The sequence below is a fragment of the Macrobrachium rosenbergii genome, chromosome 16 (genome assembly GCF_040412425.1).
Source record: "Macrobrachium rosenbergii isolate ZJJX-2024 chromosome 16, ASM4041242v1, whole genome shotgun sequence".
Lineage (NCBI taxonomy): Eukaryota > Metazoa > Arthropoda > Malacostraca > Decapoda > Palaemonidae > Macrobrachium > Macrobrachium rosenbergii.
The window spans coordinates 13,091,462-13,106,175 of NC_089756.1; the positions used below are offsets into that span (position 1 = coordinate 13,091,462).

At 35.7% G+C, this 14,714-nt stretch overlaps 1 protein-coding gene across 2 annotated transcripts in view; it reads left to right on the top strand.

Annotated features, from left to right (window-relative positions):
- LOC136847094 (synaptic vesicle 2-related protein) overlaps positions 1 to 2,769 on the top strand; it is a 136,190-nt gene extending 133,421 nt beyond the window's left edge. For both annotated transcript variants that reach the window (XM_067118397.1, XM_067118396.1), the window contains 2 exons: positions 1,803 to 1,887; positions 2,213 to 2,769. In XM_067118397.1, the coding sequence (XP_066974498.1) occupies positions 1,803 to 1,887; positions 2,213 to 2,419 (292 nt within the window). In that variant the 3' untranslated portion in view covers positions 2,420 to 2,769. The remainder of the gene's footprint in view (positions 1 to 1,802; positions 1,888 to 2,212) is intronic.
- Positions 2,770 to 14,714: the final 11,945 nt, after the last annotated feature.

Sequence of the window (14,714 nt, forward strand, 5' to 3'; positions counted from 1 at the left end):
GAATCTGGAAGTCTCGGGGAAGTGGTCTTTGGAGGAGAAAGAGATGCATATCAACTTGATGGAGTTGAAGGTGATACATTTAGGTCTACAACAATTTGCGAGGCAGGTACACAACAAGACAATAGCGGACAATACCATAGCCCGAGTTTTTTTTCCTCACCTGACTTTCACCTCACCTGGCGCCAGCTACAGCCGAGTGTCTGCTCTACCCCGAGCTTCTAGGAGCGCACACCAGCTCCCAACCAATTAGTTAGATGACAACCAGTTCTGCTGACCCCACCCACAGCCTGGCACCAGCTTAGTACACCCGACGCCAGCTTTTGCTGGTCTAACGCCAACTCTCCTGCATCCTTGGCTCTGGAGAAGAGTTGGAAGCTTGTTTTCTGTTGGAGTTTTACGGTATGACCTGAGCAGGATTGGGAGCATAGATACTTTTTTTTCATGACCTTTAATGTTCTAGCATCCTCCATCTAAGAACGTATGGTCCTCTCTTGTGAATGGACTTGTTTTTTCTGATGCCACTCTTAGTTTCTGGAGAGCTATTGGCTTACTATTAGTGGAAGCTAGACACACCAGTACAACCTCCCCTTGTAGCTTTTAGGCACTGTGTGCCCCCGACGTCCAGTCTATAATCAACCTTCTCCAAGACACTCGGAGAAGTAGGAAAGCATTTTGCTCCTTTTTAGGGAGGCTAAGGATGTCAGAACAGCTTCTACCTCCTTAGCTTTCAGGCACTGTATGCCCCTGACGTCTATTTGACAATTGTCCTTCGGGAAGTGTAATCGATCTTCACTACTCGCCTTTCGAAGAAAGTTTAAGCAGTGTTAGATTCTTGCAGTACCTTGTGATCATTATTAGTAACTGCCATGGCATGGTAGAAGGAAGCATAGGATTCTCTCCTACTATCTATTCACCTTGTAGTAAGGTGCCGAGACTTGTGAGAGCCGGAGGTTACAATTTACGTGGAGCACCCATCACTGTCAGTGAATGGGTCATGGTCTGTATTTCAGTGCAAGTGACAGTCATATCTGGTTGTTTTTATTGGTACTGCGCCCAGGACAAGGACAGTTATGTATGCTTTGTCGGCCATCGGTGTACACCTTCGTTGCAAAGCTTAATCTTATACTTTGTCAGCTATCAGAGTACTCCTTCACTGCGAAGTGTCCCACTTAAGTAGAAGCGCTCCTGGCTTTACTGTCACGCTGCTACAGATCAAGTTGAGCAACAACCAGAGGCAGTTCTACACTGCAGGCTCTCTTAACTAACAAGGAACTACAAGCACTGTATCCAATGCTGGCAGCTTATCTATTATCTCAAATCATTACATGAATTAATGGTTAGGATCAGAAAATGTCAATGCTTCCTGATCACTTGTCAATGTGGAATCAGCTAATGTAATTACTGAGTAAGTTGCATTTATAAAATTGACATTTTCATAATAAAATAAAATTAAGTTTTATATATACTTACCCTGTAATTACAGACTTAGCCCTCCCTCCTCCCCTCGCATGGACATAAAGCATAAACTTCATGATGAATGTTTGCCGAGTAGTTCCAGATACTCTTGTTAGTGGGCGAGACCAGTCACCTGCACTAAACTGAAGCACTAACCCACAAATTTTTTCATTTAAGCTGCTGAGGCAAGAGAAACTCTAGCTAATGTAATTACTGGGTAAGTATATATAAAACTTCATTTTATTATAAAAATGTAATTTTTGTTTGTATGGTGTATGAAACATTATTAACCTAATAATAGAGTACCCCTTGTTTTTTGTATGCTATAAGATTTTTTAAACCTACAGCCGTACTTGGTTGACCTTCATTTTGTTCGTAGCTCGAGGAATCATTTCAGGCGTGTTCCAAGCTGCATATGTCTACACTCCAGAGGTAAGATGAAATTACTTTGTATTTTATTTTATGTGATATTAAAATAATTTCTGTAGTTAAGAGATATATGCTTTGTCTTTGTTGGCAGTTAGAAAAATTATAAAAGATATTGATATGAAATATGAATATAGAGAGTTAGAAATAACCTAGTGGTCCATGTTGTTTTCACGTGTATAATATTTTGTATGCTTGTTATTGATCAGGGTTACAATAAAGACTAAGGATTTCTGAAATAGAAGTGTGAACTAATATTGGTAGATAATGTGGTGTATAATTCAGATGTTACTAATAACATGATTTTAAATTACAAATGGATTATTTTCAGGTTTATCCAACATCACTAAGAGCTGTTGGTGTGGGAACATGCTCTGGAATGGCTCGTTTTGGAGCTATGTTGACTCCCTTAATTGCACAGGTCATGACACGCACATCAGTTCATTTAGCAACAGCAACATATGGCATTGTAGCCATATTAGCTATAACTGCAGCTCTAATGTTGCCCATCGAAACCAGAGGCAGAGCAATGACATAGTGTTATTACTGTTTTCATGTAGATATAACCAAAGACTTAAATTCTAGAGAGCCATTATAAAAAGATGGATTTCAATAACTGGATGTTAAATAGCATGTAGTCACATGCTGCATGCTATCATTTCTGTATATACAGTACTGGTCCTTGCGTACTCGAGCAAGCTGTTGGGAAACTTACCAAGTGGAGGAGAATGGTGGTATATTAACAAGATATTTCTTTGTACAAGACATGCTATGGCTGTTAGCGCTATAGGTGAAAATTTTAGTAGTTTTTTGTCATGACAAGTGAAAGTTGTATTATTTTTATTCTATGCCCCTATTCAAAATTACAGTTAAATTATAGTATAAAAAGAGTTTTTATGCCATTAGGAAAGATATGATTTATGCTGGTTGGAAGAGAATCTGACTTCAAAGTAGAATGGCTGTTGACATTTGTTTTATGCATTTTAGTGTATGTTGGATTGTTGGATGCTGTTCTAGATTTTTAAACATATCCTTCAAGTTTCATTTTAGCAATTGATGAATTGTAACTTTTTTGTCCTCCCATTTTGCAGTTGACAGCCATTCTAAAATTCATACACAAGTACTCATATCAGGAAAAGGGCAGTGTATATAGGTAATGTAATAACTTAGACATTGAATCTTTTGCATGACATTTTTATCTGTTGGTAGCATTAAGTTAAAAACAGGACATTAATGTTATATAAGATTTGTTGGCTAAGAAATGAACACATTTTCAGATTCTTTCTATAGTTGATAGAAAGCACATTTCAGAATTATATTTGAAATTTAGAATGTTTGGAAGAAAAGGTGAAGTGGTGAGCACTGGATTATTAGCAAAAGCTTGGATAGGAAAGGAATTAGACAGGAGATGACCAGTGATGAGTTGGAAAGCAATTATTCAAGTATTGATTTAGTAGATACCCCAGGTAAAAACTTGACATGGATAATGGGGCTAATGTGTAGTAAACAGGAACACCTGTAAAGCCCAGGGCTGCAGTAAGGATGCATTTATATTTAAGAAATATGGTAAATACCACAAGGTTAATTCATAAGATGGTTGAACTATTAAATTTATTCTGAAAGAGACAGATGTAGTGTAAAGCTAGGTTGAGTAACTCACTGGCAAGTTGACTCTCCAGCCAGAATGCTGTGTTCCTGGCCATGATAATGAACAAGGGACTCTGCACTGCTAGACTTGATCTCATTTTCTGTAAAGTTGAAAAGTTTCACCAAAACCCTATGGACAGACCATTACCCCGATTTGGTGAGCCATCATCTGTACGTCAGCCTGATTGCTTCAAACCCAGAAAGAAGGACCTTCCTGGTGGTATTACAAAGCAACATTGAGTTTTCAAGGCTCACAATGGGTCTAAAATCATCTCATTTGGAGGGAGACCTTTATCCAGGGCCTCTCTGAAGGGCTCTACGGCACCAAAGTTAGGCTGTGGAGGATGGGAGTCACATTCCACTCCAGAGGCTGAAGCTCCTATGAGCACGAACATCTCGACTGAGGAAGAGATGTTCATGCCCTTTGGTTACAGACCTAGCTCAAGGCAGAGCAATAGGTTTTTATTGCAGGGTCTGAGAGGATCTTGTCAGTTACCTCAAAGTGCATCACTAACAGAAATGAATGGGCCAAAATGGTATCTCTGGATGCCTTGACCAAAAGAGCTAGTGGATTAAGATACAACTCAGCATCAGGGCAATAAGGAGTTACCAGGGTTATCTGAGACCTAGAGTGACAAACACTTGGATGATCACTTGGTAAATCAGATTGACAGGAAGAAAAGGCAGTGATGTCCAGGCTGTTCCATGGACTGCTGAAAAGGCATCCTCCAAGGCAGCTCATGGGTCTGGAACAGGAGAGCAGAACACTGGGAGCTTCGTGTGTAACCCTGTGAACAGGGTGATTACTCGAGTTCCACAAAGTTCAGAAAGCTTTTCCATCCCCCCCCCCCCTGTAAGAAACTAGAGACACAGCTCTCCCAACTAGCTGCCCATGGCAGTTGAGCTTGTCTGCCAGAACATAACTTCTAACCGTAATGTTCCTAGCTGACAGCATAATGACATGGCAAACTGCCCTCTTAAACATCTGCTTCCACCCCTTCTTGCCGATGTATTTCACTAAGGTTTTTATCATTCAGTAATACCATGGAGTGACCATCATCACGTGATCTCTGAATGTTGCAGCTGGTCACACGACATATTCCCAGGATGTCAATTTACAAAGAGGATCATTCTCTGTTCACACACCTGAAGCAGAGATATTCCAAGTGTTTGCCCAATCCCTTTTAGTTTTCTATAAGAGAAAACTATTGTGACAGCTTTGTCTGTCCATCTGCACTTTTTCTGTCCACCCTCAAATTGGGACCACCTTGATGTGGTGGAGGGCTCTCGAACCTAGGGATTTTTTTTTTTTCTTTTTTCTCCCAGGTTTGATCCCAAGTGTCCCATATACATAATGATATATTTTATAAGTAATTTTGTGGATTTTTCCACTTTTGTCAAAATTTACCAAACCTAATGAATGAGAAAACATATAGCATGGAGTGGAGTTGGGTCTGAAGCTAATTAGTAGTAACTGTGGTAGAACCTGATAATGTTCGGACCTGTTTTTTTCAGGCGGAACTCTTCTGTGGAGCTGGACCACGGATCCGGGGGGCTACCTGGTTCTAGGAATGGGACTCTCGGCCTTCTGTCCGGTTAGCTCATAATGTAATTAGGATGGGGATGACTATCATTACAATACACTCGGTCCTAGCAAGCGGGTTTTGCTTACACTTGGGCCATACTAATCATGATATGCCATCCCCTTTTCGGGGTAGGGTAGGGATGCGGACATTTGGGAGTCAGTTCCCACTCGTGCCATTAGTTGAAGATTGAACTTCGTAAAAAGCCAATGATATCTTTTCAAGATTTTTTTTTTCTCCCTTTTTTTATGGAAAGTAGAACTAAAGATTTCAGTACCCCTGGACCTCATGATGTTAAAATTCTGGCACAGTCGATGACTATTGGAACATCATTCCCGAATCTCCTTAGCACAGACATAAATGCAACAAAGGAACACCCTGTTCCAAGTAAAATATCAACTCAGAGTGCTTAGAAAATAAAAAAAAAACAAATAAAAATTAATTGGTAAACTCCAGTATCAACACTGGAACCAAACATAATGGACAATAATTCTAAATTAGAGACAAGTAATTCTCCTAAAACCCCGTCAACACAAGACAACTTATCACTGATAAATGTGAAAAAATAAAAAAGAAATAACTATTGACTCAGTCCAACGCTAGTTCATTTTGAACATATTTTGGGCCAGACAATTGGTCCAGATTGTTAATATTAAAAGCAGAAAAACAAATCTCACCAGCCATAGAGAACAGATTCTTAAATATACACCTCACACAAGATGTGGAATGTAGACATATCAAAAACAATGAATGGCTGATACAAACAACAACCAAAGCCCAATCAACGACCTTTCTACAAATAACCAACATAAATGAAATAAAAGTAACAGTAACCAGCCATGAAACACAAAACTACATACAAGGAACAGTGATGCTCCCAGACAATGATGAAAAAGAGCTACCATCAAAAATCTTAATTGACTCCCTTAAATTAAGATACAACATACATGACTTGGAATTATATACTGTTCCAAGTAGAAAGGATGCAAGTAAACTTATTAAAATCAAAATAAAATTTACAAACTGGGAACTACCACAAAAAATAAAAATTCTAGGACTAAACAGAGAAGTTCGCCCCTTTGTCCCTAAACCTCTCCAATGTTCTAAATGTCTAAAATATGGCCATTCAACAAAAAGATGTAGAAATAACGCTATATGTGCTGTATGTTCTGAAGATCGTACAACAAATTGGAAATGCAAAACCTTTAAATGTGTCAATTGCTAATTAATTCATCATGCAAAATCTAAAGACTGTACATTTTAGCAATATTATATAGAATTACAGATGTTAATGGACAGAACCGGTATGCCTGTTAACGAAGCCAAACGCGAACTGAAGGTGAGAGGAATCGGTGATCCAGTAAAACGCTATTCATATTCAAATGCCGTAACAACTCATAATAAACATAAAGAATCTCAACACAGAAAAGCTGAGACACCTCTCCCCCTCCTCTCCTACCCATAAAAGCCCAAGTGTACAGTTGCAACAGATCTCTCTTACATCACAACAGACCTCCCCAATAATAATCCCAGTTAATCGTTCAGAAACGAATTCCTGTGATATGGGAAAATTAACAGAGGTTAATAATCCCGATCTGGATACTCATAAAGCACTAACATCATCCACAGAAAGCTTAATTGACAAAAATAACCATAATAAAAAAGGAAAGTAATCGACAGAACTCACCTAAGGGTAAAAAACCTAACATTCCGTTCACAGATCGATCTAACAAAATACCAGTGTCGCCCACCATTAATCTGAAATAGATTACATTAACTGCATCGCAAGTGGAAATCCATAGTGATCAACAATCCTAGACAGATATAAATAACGATTTCCCAAATATGGATAAATTATATAACTCTTCTGTACTCTCATCACCAAAATCAATGAAGAAATCTACAATTAAACATCCCACTGAAAAACCAGAAACCCCCAAAATTCATCAAATCACAACCACATTAAATCAACCCTCAACAAGACTAAAGAATTATAATAATAAATCTAAAAATTCAAATCAAAATCTTATACCAGCGCATCGGAGATCCTGTATACCTACACCAGAAATTCCCAACAAAAATATTTCAACATCCAATAATGGAAACATAATTGGGACCCAGAGATGAGAACCATTCCTTTAACACTCAGAACATGATGTATCTTGCGGATGTCAAGAGTGTTTCATTATAACATACAATCGTTTGCCTAACAAAAATGAAAATGTAACTCGAAATTTCATAAATAACTTTACAGGCAGTCCCCTGTTAACAGCAGGCTTGGTTAACGGCAATCCAGTTTTACGGCGCCAGTCTAGCGACGAAAATCGGCAATTTTCAGTGCCGAAAATCACCGATTTCTGCTTATCGGCGCCAATACCAATTATTGGCGCCGATACATACCTAACAGATGTGCCGATAACTGAAAATCGCTGAAAAAGCGCGAAAATCAACGATTTTCTGTTAGTGGCGATTTTCGGTTATCATTTCCTCTACATACCTAACAGATGTGCCGATAACTGAAAATCGCTGAAAAAGCGCGAAAATCGACGATTTTCTGTTAGTGGCGATTTTCGGTTATCATTTCCTCAGAACGGAACCCCCACCAATAACCTAGGACTGCCTGTACTAGGTTCTGAAAATGCCCTTTAACATTCCATCAAGATGGCAAACTATGCTCGGAATCCTTAAAAGAAATATGATCAAAACTCAAATAGATTTGCTAATAAGAAAATATGAAGAAGAACCAATCAATGCATCAAATATTCAGCAATCAAACCAAGCTATAAAGAAACCACAAAGTAACAAAAATTCCCTTAAAATGTTATGGGATGTAGCTAAATCAGCAATTAACTTACAAAATTTAACTCCAATTCAACCAAACAATGACCAATAAAATAATTCAATGGAACATGAATGGATTTTCTACTCGGCTTTGGCTAGGTGCAATCCAGAGAATGCTAAAGGAACATAAACCTATTTGCATATGTCTGCAGCATATTGGCACAACTCCAAATAACTTTAGAAACTGGCAAGTGGATGGCAAGCTAGGAACAGCTATATATGTTCATAACGATTCAACTTATGAACCCTTAAATATTACGTCATTGTCATATCAAATAACTGCAGTCAAATTGCATATGCCAGACAATCACTTTATCTCTGTTCTAAATCTATATAATCAGCCAAAATTTAGCTCAAACTTTAGTGATATACCACAAACACTAAATAATGTAAATGGCCCCCTACTGATGGTAGGGGACTTTAATGCCCATAATCCATTATGGGACAGCACACATGCTAGTAACTTGGCCGGCACAAACATTGAAAATTGCATAAATGATCAGAATTTACATTGTCTGAGTGAAAGTGAAGCTCCAATATACTTCTCAAAAACTCAACTTTCTCCTCAATAGATATTTCATTATGCTCTCTGGAATTAATTGAAAAATTGGAATGGAATGTCCTAGACAATTCATACACAAGTGATCACTTCCCAATTGTTGTGAATTATTTGAATAACAAAAAACAATCATTTCCCATAAAATATAACTTAATGAAAGCTGATTGGGATAAATATAATTTACAAACTATAAATATCCTTCTCTTTCCACTACAGTTAATCAAAACAATGATGTCACAAATTATTTCTTTTCCAGTTTTGTAATCAATGCTGCAGAGAAATGCATCCCCAAAACTACTTCAACTCCTGATATATCCACCGTTCCATGGTTGTCTAACAATTTATCTCTCTTAAATCAAACCAAACGCACTTTGGCACGTAATTTGAATAGACTGAAGTCTAGATTAAACACCCTTAATAAAGACCCTTTTAATATAAACAAACTAAACAAGATAATAGTTATAAATATAACTATTGATCACATTAAACCATTTTATAATAAATATAATGCAAAGTTTCGAAAAACAATAATATTCAAAAGAGCTCAATCGTGGAAAAATTATATTTCGGAGTTGTCACCAAGTACTTCAATTAAGGAAATATGGCACGAAGTTCGTAAAATCAATGGTAAACATATAAGACCACCTAGAAGCCCAATACAATCTAATGACAAACTAAATCAACCTACAAGATATTTCAGATATATTAGCCAAACATATAGAAGGTGTTAGCGCTTATTCTAATTTAGATGAACACTTCAAAAGAATTAGAACCCACAAAATGAATCATACACTTAATTTTGAAACTGATGAGGACCTTGATTATAATCATGAATTCAATATGAGTGAATTTAATTTTGCCCTAAAATCATGTCAATCATCAGCTCCGGTTCATGATAAAATTTCTTTTGAAAAGATCCAAAATTTAGCTACACTAGCTAAAGAATTCTTGTTAAAATTGTATAATAACATATGACTAAGGAACGTCTTCCCAACTAAGTGGAGACATGCAATTATCATACCGATCAGTAAACCAGAAAAAGACTCTAGCAACCCCACTAATTACAGACCAATATCTCTAACAAGTTGCTTGTGCAAACTTTGGAGAAAATGGCTAGTTTGAGATTTAACAAGTGTTATATCAAAAAACTAAATTTTATCACCTACCCAATCAGGATCAATAGCTGGTAGATCTACACTAGACCCACTAACTCAATTAGAAGATCATATTAACCCATAAACGCCTACTGGACGTATCATACGTCGACTAAAATTGTCTGTTGGGTGCTAAGTGGACGCATCTGTGCCGACTACAAAAATTTCAACTTTCGGTCAACTTTGACTCGACCGAAATGGTCGAAAAACGCAATTGTAAGCTAAAACTCTTACATTCTAGTAATATTCAATCATGTACCTTCATTTTGCAACAAATTGGAAGTCTCTAGCACAATATTTCGATTTATGGTGAATTTTTGAAAAAACTTTTTTCTTACGCCCACACGGTAACTCGGCCGAAAATTTCAGAAATTCTTTTGTCATTTTGTCGTAATTTTTGCACTGTTCTATATTAGCCATTACATAAAGTTTTATATATGAAAATGTGCGCAATTTCATGTAAAATACAGCAAAATACAACCCATGGTTGTAGCTTTTATCAGTTTCGAAATATTTTCATATAAACCATGATAACTGCCAAAATTTCAACCTTCGGTCAACTTTGACTCGACCGAAATGGCCAAAAAACGCAATTGTAAGCTAAAACTCTTACATTCTAGTAATATTCAATCATTTACCTTCATTTTGCAACCAATTGGAAGTCTCTAGCACAATATTTCGATTTATGGTGAATTTTTGAAAAAAACTTTTTCCTTACGTCCGCACCAGAAATTCTTTCGTCACGTTGTCGTAATGTTTGCACCATCTTATATTAGTCGTTACATAAAGTTTTATATATGGAAATGTGTGCAATTTCATGTAGAATACAACAGAAAATAACTCATGGTTGTAGCTTTTATCAGTTTTGGAATATTTTCATATAAATCACGATAACTGCCAAAATTTCAAGCTTCGTCAACTTTAACTCGACCGAAATGGTAAAAACGCAATTATAAGCTAAAACTCTTACATTCTAGTAATATTCAATCATGTACCTTCATTTTGCAACAAACTGGAAGTCTCTAGCACAATATTTCAATTTATGGTGAATTTCTGAAAAAAAAAAAAAACTTTTTCCTTACGCTCAAACGCACAGTAACTCTGCCAACATCTCAGAAATTCTTTAAGTCACGTTGTCGTAATGTTTGCATCGTTTACATTAGTCGTTACATAAACTTTTATATGATGAAAATCTGCGCAATTTCATGTAGAATACAACAGAAAATAGCTCATGGTTGTAGCTTTTATCAGTTTTGAAATATTTTCACATAAATCACGATAACTGCCAAAATTTCAACCTTCGGTCAACTTTAACTCGACCAAAATGGTAAAAAACGCAATTGTAAGCTAAAACTCTTACATTCTAGTAATATTCAATCATTTACCTTCATTTTGCAATAAATTGGAAGTCTCTAGCACAATATTTCGATTTATGGTGAATTTTTTGAAAAAACATTTTCCTTACGTCTGCGCTGTAACTCGCGAACATCTCAGAAATTCTTTCGTCACGTTGTCGTAATATTTGCACCGTTTTATATTAGTTGTTACATAAAGTTTTATATATGAAAATGTGCGCAATTTCATGTACAATACAACAGAAAATAACTCATGGTTGTAGCTTTTATCAGTTTTGAAATATTTTCATATAAATCACGATAAATAGAAAAATTCGACTTTCGGTCAACTTTAACTCGAATTTAATGGTCGAAAACTGCAATTGTAAGCTAAAACACTTACAGTCTAGTAATATTCAATCAATTAGTTTCATTTTTAACAAACAGGAAGTCTCTAGCACAATATTTCGATTTATGGTGAATTTTTAAAAAAAAACGTTTTTTTACGTCCGCTCACTTAAATTCATGCATCATTTTGTGATAATATTTTCTCTGTGTTGCTTTGATCGTTTTACAATTTGTTATATACCAAAATCATCGCAATTTAGTGTACAATACAAAGAAAAACAAAATAACCCGTTAGCTTTAACCGTTTTGCTCACAGCGCGATTTTATAAAATTATATATGAAAATTTCTTTTTGGCGCTGTCATATATTTCAATATTTAATATGATAATGATATTTTTTTTTCATTTCTGATGGTTGCATACTAAACTTCAGGCAATGACAAAAAAATGAGCCAAAAATGAACTCTTAATCTTAAAAACTAAGCGTGCTGTGATTTTTTGAAAAAAACTTTTTTTCTGCTTCGGCGCTAACGGGAGACGTTTTTGTAAATAGAGGCTCGGCGTTTAAGGGTTAATAAAGGATTTGAAAACAAAATAACCCGTTAGCTTTAACCGTTTTGCTCACAGCGCGATTTTATAAAATTATATATGAAAAATTTTTTTGGCGCTGTCATATATTTCAATATTTAATATGATAATGATATTTTTTTTTCATTTCTGATGGTTGCATACTAAACTTCAGGCAATGACAAAAAATGAGCCAAAAATGAACTCTTAATCTTAAAAACTAAGCGTGCTGTGATTTTTTGAAAAAAACTTTTTTTCCGCTTCGGCGCTAACGGGAGACGTTTTTGTAAATAGAGGCTTGGCGTTTAAGGGTTAATAAAGGATTTGAAAAGAAAAAGCTGACAGTGGCTATTTTCTTTGATATAGAAAAAGCATATGATACCACATGGAGATACAATATTATGCACAAACTCCATAAATCTGATATTCAAGGTCACCTTCCAATATTTATCAACAATTTTTTAACAAATCGTACATTTCAAGTACGCATAGAAAATACATATTCAAATTCCTACATACAAGAGGACGGTATCCCTCAAGGCAGTGTTTTGAGCTGCATCTTATTTGCCCTGGCAATAGATGATATTACTGTGAACCTGCTGGAGGGTGTACAAAATAGTTTGTATGTGGATGATTTTGTATTATATTATTCAAGTTATTCTCTCTTAGTCCAAGTTAACCAGTTGGACTAACTCCGTAGGTTTCAAGTTGTCAGTAAATAAAACAAATGGCATTGTCTTCTACAAAGACAAAAGATGGTTGAAACAACAAACCATTAAGTTATATCTTTATAATGAAGAGATAAACATGTGCAATATTGTTAAATATTTGGGTATAATTTTTAATCAACATTTAAATTGGAAAGATCGTATCAAATATATCAAAGCCAAAGGATCTAAAGCCCTTACATTATTAAAATAAATCTCTCACACCAAATGGGGTGCAGGATGAGATACAGTGTTAATGTTGTACAATGCAACAGTACTATCAATTATAAATTATAGTTGTCCATTTTATTCAAATGCGTCAGAAGCAACTCTAAAATCTCTTGATGCTTTACGTCACAAGGGAGTGCGTATATGTTCAGGAGCCTTCTGCTCATCTCCGGCTGTCTCTATCCTAGCAGAAGCGGGCCAGCTGCCTCTAAAATATTACAGAAATCTAATTACTTTAAGAAGAGGCTTATCCCTTCAAGCCGGCACATCTCCTGTATCAAATAAATTTCTCAATACTCAAAATACAAACAATAACCCAAATCAATACTCATTTACTAAAAAAACTAATCATCTATTGAATTTACATAACATGGTACTCAAACTTACCCAAGAAATAAATCACATCACACCATGGACACTAAAAAGGGCAAAAATATCCACATATCTATCATATCTTTAAAAAAAATATATGTTGAACACTGAAATGTACCATCATCAACATGCCATGGAACACACAAGAGAAGGGTAATCCCTTCATAATCTATACAGATGGATCCAAAAATGAACTGGAATGGGCTCACCAGCCTATTCACGTGATGAAACTATCCAAATGGGCCTTCCTTTAACCCTAAAACGCCTATTGGACGTATCATACGTCGACTAAAATTGTCTGTTGGGTGCCGAGTGGCGTGGTGTGCCGACTACAAAAAATGTCAACCTTCGGTCAACTTTGACTCGACCGAAATGGTCGAAAAACGCAATTGTAAGCTAAAACTCTTACATTCTAGTAATATTCAATCATGTACCTTCATTTTGCAACAAATTGGAAGTCTCTAGCACAATATTTCGATTTATGGTGAATTTTTGAAAAAAACTTTTTTTCTTACACACGGGTGGTAACTCAGCCGAAAATTTCATAAATTCTTTCGTCATTTTGTCGTAATTTTTGCACTGTTCTATATTAGCCGTTACATAAAGTTTTATATATGAAAATGTGTGCAATTTCATGTACAATACAGCAAAATACAACCCATGGTTGTAGCTTTTATCAGTTTGGAAATATTTTCATATAAACCACGATAACTGCCAAAATTTCAACCTTCGGTCAACTTTGACTCGACCGAAATGGTAAAAAACGCAATTTTAAGCTAAAACTCTTACGATCTAGTAATATTCAATCATTTACCTTCATTTTGCAACCAATTGGAAGTCTCTAGCACAATATTTCGATTTATGGTGAATTTTTGAAAAAAACTTTTTCCTTACGTCCATAGAAATTCTTTTGTCACGTTGTCGTAATGTTTGCACTGTTTTATATTAGTCGTTACATAAAGTTTTATATTTGGAAATGTGCGCAATTTCATGTAGAATACAACAGAAAATAACTCATGGTTGTAGCTTTTATCAGTTTTGAAATATTTTCATATAAATCACGATAACTGCCAAAATTTCAAGCTTTTCGTCAACTTTAACTCGACCGAAATGGTAAAAACGCAATTATAAGCTAAAACTCTTACATTCTAGTAATATTCAATCATGTACTTTCATTTTGCAACAAACTGGAAGTCTCTAGCACAATATTTCGATTTATGGTGAATTTCTGAAAAAAAAAACTTTTTCCTTACGCCTGTGCTGCTGTGGTAACTCGGCCAACATCTCAGAAATTCTTTTCGTCATGTTGTCGTAATGTTTGCATCGTTTTACATTAGTCGTTACATAAACTTTTATATATGAAAATGTGCGCAATTTCATGTAGAATACAACAGAAAATAGCTCATGGTTGTAGCTTTTATCAGTTTTGAAATATTTTCACATAAATCACGATAACTGCCAAAATTTCAACCTTCGGTCAACTTTAACTCGACA